This window comes from Mastacembelus armatus, chromosome 17 (genome assembly GCF_900324485.2).
Source record: "Mastacembelus armatus chromosome 17, fMasArm1.2, whole genome shotgun sequence".
In the NCBI taxonomy this organism is placed as follows: domain Eukaryota; kingdom Metazoa; phylum Chordata; class Actinopteri; order Synbranchiformes; family Mastacembelidae; genus Mastacembelus; species Mastacembelus armatus.
In genome coordinates, this window is record NC_046649.1 from 13979042 (window position 1) to 13989751 (window position 10710).

The 10710-nt window shown below is 40.1% G+C and overlaps 1 protein-coding gene across 1 annotated transcript; it reads right to left on the reverse strand.

Annotated features, from left to right (window-relative positions):
- Positions 1 to 335: 335 nt before the first annotated feature.
- LOC113134701 (glutamine synthetase) lies at positions 336 to 4108 on the reverse strand. The gene is made up of 7 exons (XM_026314186.1): positions 3949 to 4108; positions 3083 to 3268; positions 2843 to 3004; positions 1936 to 2082; positions 1713 to 1840; positions 1427 to 1626; positions 336 to 1311 (listed from the first exon to the last, which is right to left on the reverse strand). Exons 2-7 carry the CDS (start codon positions 3246 to 3248, stop codon positions 999 to 1001), a joined length of 1116 nt encoding a protein of 371 aa, XP_026169971.1. The 5' UTR covers positions 3249 to 3268; positions 3949 to 4108; the 3' UTR covers positions 336 to 998.
- Between the last annotated feature and the right edge of the window lie 6602 nt (positions 4109 to 10710).

Sequence of the window (10710 nt, forward strand, 5' to 3'; positions counted from 1 at the left end):
TGTTAAAGCAACAGCTATTCTGGGAATATTTACCTGCCGTGCTGAGAAACACTAATACAACTCTAATGTCTGTATGGGAAACAAAAGGCTTCAACACCAGAACAGCGCAATATAAAGACTGAAAATAGTGGGATACAAAGAGCTTAGCCCTTCTGCAGGTCCTCTAAAGCTAGTTAAACTAGACAAATTACTTTGAGCAGAGCCATCAAAGTGAATTTTCCTGTTTTATACTAACATTTACCTGGCAGCTATTATAAGGGTAGAAAAGTCTTTATGTAACTGACTTAAGAGGAAAAAACAAGCCTAAATACCAGTCAAGAGTCAAACAGCCATGATGTGATAAAAATAACTTTTTTTTTTTTTTAAATTTATCAATAAAAACCACCAGGTTCAGTAAACATGACTTACCAAATCAGGTGCATTACAGTATTGCAGTTAAAAGGATAAAACTCCTTGAGGAAATCTACAAATGGCATTATGGACATATCCACCACAGATTAACAACATGCGTCTGGGTTCAGACAGACAAAATGTACCACACAAGTTGACCCAGTGTGTCAAAAGCCGACGACAAATGTTGCCATTGCCAAAAAGAATTAGTAACAAACACTGGGTAGTTGAAAAGGCAGGTCAACAGATATTAACAATACATCATCAGATTTATTAAGTTAGACATGCTGTCCAGCCTTAGCAGCTCTACTCTTCAGTGCTCGTGTGCTTTAATTCTTGCTTTAGTTACAGACAAAAATGGAGGATGTGAGTTATAGAACAGTGTTGTAAACGCCGTTCCCTTCTCGAAGAAGACGGGAAAGACATACCCTGCTGTTACCAGCTCCTGACTACCAAGGATCATTACCTTGTCATGTTTAAGTTGACCAGCCAACTTTAACTGATTAAAATGCATGTTAAAATCAGGTCAGTGGGAGAAAACAAAAAAATACAGTACTAGCTTAAAGAAAGATAGTAGGGTAGTGGGAAATGGTCCATAATTTGTGGATTTAGTAATCCACAGGTTCGTCTCCCTCCTCGCTCAGAAGACAGGTGCGGATCAGAGCCTCGGTCACAGCGTATGGGTCACAGTTGGCTGATGGACGGCGGTCCTCAAAGTAGCCTTTCTTCTCCTGGCCAACGCTACGAGGAATGCGGATGCTGGCTCCACGGTTAGCCACACCTGCAGAGAATTCGTTGATGTTCGATGTTTCATGGTGACCAGTGAGGCGACGGGCGTTGTCTAGTCCCCCTTTAGGATCGTAGGCCCGAATGTGATAGCGATGCCTCTTGCCCAGCTTCTCAATGGAATCTTCAATGGCTCTGAAACAAAAAGATGAGGTTTGGGTCAGAAATTTTAAATTAATGGAAAAAAAAAAAAAAAAAAACAACCCCAAAACAAAACATTTGTCCACCCCACAAAGCTGTTGGCACTCACTTTAATCCACCTTCTTCTCTCATCTCTTTTGTGCTGAAGTTCGTATGGCAGCCGGCTCCATTCCAGTTACCAGGGATTGGTTTGGGGTCAAATGATGCAACAACACCAAAATCTTCACAGACGCGGTGCAGGATAAAACGTGCCACCCAGAGATGATCACCCATGGAGATTCCTTCACAAGGTCCGACCTGAAACTCCCACTGAACATACAGCAGTTCGTTAACTTAGTGGCTGTTAAAACCATAAAAACATGCAAACTCCAAACACAAATTGCTTTAAACATTACCTGAGCAGGCATCACTTCTGCATTTGTACCACAAATCTGGACTTCAGCGTATAGACAAGCTCTATAATGGGCCTCCACTATATCTCTGCCATAGGCTTTGTCAGCTCCCACACCACAGTAGTATGGACCTGCAAAAATGCAAATTGTTGAAAAACCCAACCAAACATTACCTCATATCTAAATGTAGAACATAATTTATACTAAACTCAAACCAGCTGCTTACCCTGTGGACCGGGGAAACCATTAGATGGCCATCCAAATGGGTGTCCATCTGTGCCCAGAATGGTGTACTCCTGCTCCATGCCAAACCAGGGATGCTGGTCTTTCACCATCTCCATCACCTTATTACATGTAGTTCTAAGGTTTGTTTCTGTAGAGAGAAAGTTCAATATTAAAGCAAATAAATATAACACTTTTATAACAGTTACCTGGGCCAGTCAGGACAATCACTTTTCATCATAACAACAATGTAGATTATCAAACCACTTCCAGATAGTACTTTACATTATTGAAGTTTAAGGTTGTAGAGTTAAACAAATGCAACATGACACAGTAAAACTGGCCAATTATAGTAAGATCTGTGTGTGTAAATATAAATTAATATAACTAACTTCATTATTCATATATTTAAACTTTTAAATCAGCTCATTTTTTGCTAGACTAAGGATATTTGTCATGTCTGTGTACACACCTTAACTTTTGAATGTTTTAGGGGTGTGTGCATAAGAATGAATGGGTGTATGCAAATGACTTTTATAAATATATAAATCTGAGCATGTGTATGGCAGCACACTTTTTCACATGTCTGTTTGAATAGGAGGAACAATAAATTTGGAGATTAGGTCAGATTACACATTTTAGTCACCATCTAAGAATAAATAACATCGAAAATTTCATCATAATTATATTGATGTTTCTGAGCATGATGCATTTCTAGATCCATGTGCACGTGGTCTCATTCACTACTGCTATTGTCCCACCCCCTTAACTTAAGGTCCAGTCAAATCAAGCAGATCTGCGACTACAGCCTTAATATATCTCACTGTTTTGGTGAGGTTAGTTTTGAAATTGTTAGAACATTTTCTACCCATAACAACTAAAAACCTACACAGACTGTGCTTCTTTGTTACCTGCAGGTTTGCGGTTGTACTTGAACACTTCACACAGGACCAGCTTGTTGGGGTCTTTACGGAATGGATCACGGAACATGGCAGAGGGGATCAGGTACATGTCGCTGTTGGATCCTTCAGCCTGGTAGGTGCTGGAGCCGTCAAAGTTCCACTCAGGTAGGTCTGCAAGAGGAGGTGAGCTGCTCTGTTACACTGCACTGAGGGGAATTACCGGGTTCAGTGTCGGAAAAGTCCGCTTACCTTCGATGCTTTTGGGCTCAAAATCCAGCGTCCTGGTTTTGCATCGGAGCCCCTCTCCGGTTCCATCAATCCAGATGTACATGGCTTGGACTTTATCCCCCTGAGGGAGCGCCATGTACTGCTGCTTGACAGCTTTACTTAAAGTGGCACTGGCGGACGTGGCCATCTTTATATACTATAACACACCTGAGGATCAGATGAGGAGAGCAGGTATGAGACCACAGCTGTGGACCACATGTTGCATTAAGCGGCTTTGGGGGACAAACGCGTCGTCTCATTTTCCATAAGGGAGAATGGATGAAAAATCTTTTAAAAAAGCACCGAAGATGTTAAAGGAGCCACATTTGCAGTGTCGCCCCGTCCCCCCCGTCCCCCCACTTAACAAAACAAAACACGACTTCTGTTTATCGCTTGTGTAAAGTTGTGACTATTAAAGACTAAACAACACAGATCACCAGCTCACAAATCTCGATAAACAACTCATGATGAAAAAAATACACACCGTCCAAATAATTTTCACCAAAAAGCGCGTCTTTTACTTCACGTCCTCGTATTGTAGTGTTGCTTACTATAGTTTACTACGAGTGAGGCACTATTACATCATGGGTTTCCCCATCCTAAGCTCCTGCCTGCAACAAAAAGCCGGATCTAAAGATACAGACTACAACAAGCAGATAGAAAAGCTGTGTCGACGGCACTGAAATGAGATGAATATCCATGTTAAGTGGGAGTTTATTGTCTGAAGTCCGTAACAATGGACAGTCTGCTGCACTGAGGACAGGCTGACCACCCCCCGCACCCCCTTTCTCTCTCCCTGCTCTATGACTGCGGTCAATAGGGAACAAAGGAAAAGGAATAAGAGTTACCTGGAGAGACGATGAAAATGAAATAAAAACTAAAGAACGGACGGGTCCGGGGTCTCGATGTGTGATGTTTCGCCAGTGTCTGTCTCATTCTCCGGTACCGATACTCCGGGTCCGGCTACATTTATAAGAGCAGGAACTGGGACGTCGCATCTGTGATTGGTCGGGGAGGCAGAAGCGCGTTTCCTCCAAGGCGATTGAAGGCAAGAAGCAGCCCGATCATTGGACAGATCATTGGACACTGATTCCGTGCACCGCCCTCTAGTACCTCAGCCGCATGTTACTGTGCGTGACGCCGCACCCCCCATACCCCACTGTGCGCGCGCGCGCGCGTGTGTGTATGTGTGTGTACCCCCCTCATCCCTACACGAATGCACGATCTGAAACGATTTAAAGCCAAACAGAAAGTGTGAACAGGCCTGAGATGGAGTCTTGAGAAGTTTTCTGGAAAAACGTTTTATTATTGGAGACGGACTCGAGTGTGACAACACAGGAACAAAATGTTCAACATCGTCCTCGTGAGATCAGAAGCATCAGGCAGTTTTCGGGTACAAGACGCCACCCGGTGGTTTGAGTCTGAGGTGCTTTTAATGTGAGATTATGTAATCCCATCAGGAACAGTCCTCCTCTGCAACCTCCTGGTTTTAGTCTGGACATCCATGTGAGAAAGCTCTGTGCAAAATGCGTTAGTATCATTAAAACAATAACAATACGTATTTCCTTTTTATTACACTTTCTTTGTCTTGGGTTTTTTTATGTATTATTCATTAATAGTTTGCAGTATAAAGCTGTTTGACGTGGAGCCATTTTTTAATGTAGTGATATATTTGTCAAGTAAATAATGGAATAGAAAAAGTGCAGCATTTCCCTGTAAAATAACATTCAAGTAAAGCATTTTACTTAAGTTTTAAAATGTTATAACTAGATATTTTTATTTTGTGACATAACATGAGTTTTTGTGATATATGAGGTGATTCATACCAGCATGTCAATTTTTTTATTACACCAGGCTCATTAGATTCTTCAGTGCCGCTCAGAAGTAAGTCTCATTCATAAAATGTTTTCTGTTAATACTTCTATTAATTCTTCCTGCTAAAATCCAATGTTAAAACTGAATAATACTAAGAAATCATTACATCTTCTTCAGAAACTAGAAATAGAATTTATAGCTAACTCAGACACTATATCATCAATTCTCTTCCATTTTATATGATATTATTTAGTGTTGATGCTTTTTGATTTTTAAGATCACACTATTGCCACTGTTCCAACTTTTATTTTGAAAATACAAGGAAAGGTTTATTAGAATGAATTTTCTCTTCCAGGTCAAATTAAACACCCTTGCTCTAAGATGAGAGTATTATGATACATCCTTGTGCTTTATACATGATTTATTTTTGTTCATGTCCTAAAAAGAAGCAGCTTTGGTCACATTTGTGTGTTGATTGACAGCTGTGAAACCCCAGCATTTTGACTTTGTTAGTCTCTGATTGGTTAGAAGGGTGAGTCACAGATGAGTGTGGTTTACAGAAGCATGTCTACACTTTAAGGTGAGATTTGCAGAACATTTTAATGAAAAATTGAAAATTACTGTTGTTACTCTGTGCACATGAGCTAAAGCACATCACCTCTAAGAGCCATCCAGACCCTGTGGCCTTAAGCTTGTTTTGAACTAAAAGTTAATGTGAGTCTGTGCAGGGTGGCATCAATCAACAGGTATGTGGTTGTGGTCACTCTTGGAAAGGAGGAGAAAGAGAGAGAGTGTGCTTTGATTTGCACACAGAGGGTGAATTGATGGAGAGGACAGAACCAGCCAAGAACCATGAAAACATGCTGCTGTCTGAGTTGTCGAATGTCACCTGAGGGAGCTGAGAAACCCTCCCATCCACTTTCATATCCCAAACATCGCCAAAATATTTGAATGAAGAAACAAAAATCTCTTATCTTGTAGACACTTTTGTAGTTGTTTTCCCACCAGTGCCAATCATGTTTTTTTTTTCGACCTACACTAGACTTTGCCCTAGTAAACACTAAATGTTTCTTGCTAGACTCGTCTGTTCATGTTACAGCAAGGTCCTTCTGAGGACTTCATGTGGGCCAGATTTAAAATACATTTCTGAAACTGCTTCTGAATGTCCCCACCAAATCCCTGCAGCAGATTCTTGCCCAGAATGTTGAAGTGTATCTGGGTGTCGACACTAGAAACAGAAATGCAAAACCCTACCTGAAACCCAAAACATGCATCCAGTCAACGTGACCTGAGTTCAAACTGCTGAGCAAGAAGTGAGCCAGGAAAATCTGATAACAAAACTCTGTTAATATTAACAGGCTCTTATATGAGTAAATGTTCACATTGCTTACATTTGTCTATATGCACATGTAATGTAAGCACATTTGTCTCCTTTCCCATTATTAAAAAACCTGCACTGGTGATCTCCTGAAATCAAACAGTATATCAGTCCATAACATTTTCCTCTTGTGTAACACTCTAATATCATTTTCTGCTCAGTTCTGGTGTTCAGTGAGTGCACAGCACCATTTGATGGACTAAGAGCTTTAGTGCAAGAGATGAACAGCAGGAGGGACTATCTATTGGAAGATTTCTGAGGCCATGCTAACTCCAATTCATCGACTACACCTGAAGTTTTTTACTTCAGGTACACCTGAGAGGGGGATTCCTCTTCTGCATGCACTATGGACCAGTAAGTCTGAGACTTATACATAGGACTGGACAATGTGTGAAATCAATATAATGACATTATGATCAAGAATATAAAAAAAAAATTAAAATTAAAAAAAGTAAAATTTTTAAAATACACCTAACTTTAATGGCCACAGGTATTTTGAGGTTATAAGAAAATGATTTATAGAAGGGAAATTTTATCCAAGAGTGTTATCCAAAGGTTTTGGGTAAGCAAGAAAGGCTATTTTAATTTTTTCTTATTTCAGTTTATTTCACTTTAATTTTCCCATGTGAGGAGAGTTAAAACATTTTTTAAGATAAAAGACAGATAAACACCACTCTGTCTCTGTAGCAGGGCTTTATTTTATATACAGTGGGTACGGAAAGTATTCAGACCCCTTTAAATTTTTCACTCTTTGTGTCATTGCAGCCATTTGCCAAAATCCAAAAAGTTCATTTTATTTCTCAATGTACACTCAGCACCCCATCTTGACAGAAAAAAACAGAAATGTAGAAATTTTTGCAAATTTATTAAAAAAGAAAAACTGAAATATCACATGGTCATAAGTATTCAGACCCTGTGCTCAGTATTGAGTAGAAGCACCCTTTTGAGCTAGTACAGCCATGAGTCTTCTTGGGAATGACGCAACAAGTTTTTCACACCTGGATTTGGGGGTCCTCTGCCATTCTTCCTCGCAGATCCTCTCCAGTTCTGTCAGGTTGGATGGTGAACGTTGGTGGACAGCCATTTTCAGGTCTCTCCAGAGATGCTCAATTGGGTTTAGGTCAGGGCTCTGGCTGGGCCAGTCAAGAACGGTCACAGAGTTGTTCCGAAGCCACTCCTTTGTTATTTTAGCTGTGTGCTTAGGGTCATTGTCCTGTTGAAAGGTGAACCTTCAGCCTAGTCTGAGGTCCTGAGCACTCTGGAAGAGGTTTTCTTCCAGGATATCTCTGTACTTGGCCGCATTCATCTTTCCTTCAATTGCAACCAGTCGTCCTGTCCCTGCAGCTGAAAAACACCCCCACAACATGATGCTCCCACCACCATGTTTCACTGTAGGGATTGTATTGGGCAGGTGATGAGCAGTGCCTGGTTTTCTCCACACATACCGCTTAGAATTAACGCCAAAAAGTTCAATCTTGGTCTCATCAGACCAGAGAATCTTATTTCTCATAGTCTGGGAGTCCTTCATGTGTTTTTTGGCAAACTCTATGCAGGCTTTCATGTGTCTTGCACTGAGGAGAGGCTTCCGTCAGGCCACTCTGCCATAAAGCCCCGACTGGTGGAGGGCTGCAGTGATAGTTGACTTTGTGGAACTTTCTCCCATCTCCCTACTGCATCTCTGGAGCTCAGCCACAGTGATCTTTGGGTTCTTCTTTACCTCTCTCACCAAGGCTCTTCTCCCACGATTGCTCAGTTTGGCTGGACGGCCAGGTCTAGGAAGAGTTCTGGTCGTCCCAAACTTTTTCCATTTGAGGATAATGGAGGCCACTGTGCTCTTAGGAACCTTGAGTGCTACAGAAATTCTTTTGTAACCTTGGCCAGATCTGTGCCTTGCCACAATTCTGTCTCTGAGCTCCTTGGGCAGTTCCTTCGACCTCATGATTCTCATTTGCTCTGACATGCACTGTGAGCTGTAAGGTCTTATATAGACAGGTGTGTGCCTTTCCTAATCAAGTCCAATCAGTTTAATTAAACACAGCTGGACTCCAATGAAGGAGCAGAACCATCTCAAGGAGGATCAGAAGAAATGGACAGCATGTGAGTTAAATATGAGTGTCACTGCAAAGGGTCTGAATACTTATGACCATGTGATATTTCAGTTTTTCTTTTTTAATAAATTTGCAAAAATTTCTACATTTCTGTTTTTTTCTGTCAAGATGGGGTGCTGAGTGTACATTAATGAGAAATAACATGAACTTTTTTGATTTTGGCAAATGGCTGCAATGACACAAAGAGTGAAACATTTAAAGGGGTCTGAATACTTTCCGTACCCACTGTATATCTTACTCATATTGGGACAAATATGCCAATTAAAAAAAAATAAGAGTAAAACCTTTCACTTTGTCTGCATCATAAAAATATGCAGTTAATACTGTTTTCTTCAACAAGCAATAGTAGTTATCCTAGCATTCCTAGAAATCTTACTGAAAAGCAATACATTATTTATTTATTTATTTTTTTTGGCACATAGGAATTTAAATTATTTAGGGCACTTGTGGATTCAGGCCATGAAGTATAATTATCTTTTACATCTAATTTTAACAGATTTCTTTTTGGTTTGGTGTTTAATTGCTGTGAGTTGTTAGGTATATAAAAATGATATCAATAGGCCATGCTCCATCAGAAAGCTGAGATGTAACAGTATATTTTTAAATTCTGAAATACTCCCCCAGGCACAGATTAATGTCACGATCAAAGCCGTAGACATTTCAACCAGGATATGTTAGCGCAGTGTGCAGACTCGCTGATACTGTGAGAATTAAAGGTAACTGTCGGTACAAGTCTTATCAGACACTTTGATATGGTGACATTCATTTCATAATAGAACTGAGTTTTTCACCATTAATATTTATGCATTTGTCCACTTCTCACAATATAAATCCTGATTATTTTCAGATTGAGAAACAGATATATGAGTAAATCAATGAGTGAATCTAAGTAACATAAAATGGAGATATGAAAACTAGGTACAAGTAACTCACAATTTGCACAATGAAGATCTTCCAGCATCATACTCTTCAGCTTCAAAATAATTCAAACTAACAAATAAAGACTGAAACATACTAACAAATAAAGACTGAAACATGCATGTAAAATATTAGAAGTGAAGAGAAATGTGAAAAAAAAAAAACAGGTTTATTTTGTAACTTTATATGCTAATCCAGCAGAGGGCAGCAGCAACCAATGTTCATCCTGCATAGCTGTGGTCCAAGGTTTCTATTCTGAACCACTAAGCAACATTCCCCTTTTTTATCATGTACATTTTTCTGTTGTGTATAACTCATGTAGTCAATAGATAAATATTAAAATGTGCAAATATCATACAAATCATCATCATAGTGTAATTTTGTAAATTAAAGGCCACTAAACATCTTCCATTTTGTTCAAAATTACCACATGTCACATGCTGTTTGATCTAATCCAGACTTGCTTGTCAAAATATAATTGAAGGCCTTTATAAAGAAGACTGAAGCGACAGTGAAGACAAAGATTGTATTTTTAGCAACTTACTTTAGTGCAGAGATTTTTAAATAAGGTTGTTGTTGACAAATGGAGGCTGTTGTTGATCGAGGAGGGAAATGTATATACAAACTGTACAGAGCCTTGTGTGTGACTGCATATCCCCAGCAAAGGATTTTGACTGTGCTCCACATACTTTTTCTCTAAACTTGTAACACCCGCCCGGTTTGCAGCTCCGTCACTCAGTACAAAGGTTGACGAATAACCCTCCACATATTTTACACCTTCACCCCACTCAACCTTTTAACAATTAGGCCCTAACCCCTGCGAACCCATGGCCGTCATATATCATCATGTCCTCTACAAACCACAGGACAACACTCTACCTTAAAAATTAATAAGGCTGACAACATACTTGTCGCTATTTCAATGCCCAGCATGTCCTCTGTGACTCATCAGTTCAGCTGTAAATCAGGCCAGGAGGAGCCCCGAGGGATTGTGTTCCTCTAAAGCTCCTTCAAAACGTTTTATATGGAGCATCAAAACCCAAACACTTTGCAATAACACTTATTGGCATGGCAGCATGAGATACTATTGACTGTCCAAGTGAAAATCAGCAGGAGCACTAGCTGCTGCTTGGATTGTTCCCTTTGCACGATCTTTGTCTATATTCTCTATCCAGTATCACCGAGGATGAAGGCAGAGCAGCGTGAGGCATCATGGGTTATATTTAATCCAGCCTTGCTCTTCTTTGGGATAATAACTTTTTTTCTCCATTCCTGGACTTGTCTGTCATCTTGACATGGCAATATCTCCCAACTCCACTGTTTCATAGTCAGTTTCATTTATTTCCAAATACCATTTCACACCCTGCTGGCTTTAACTAGGTATTATACAG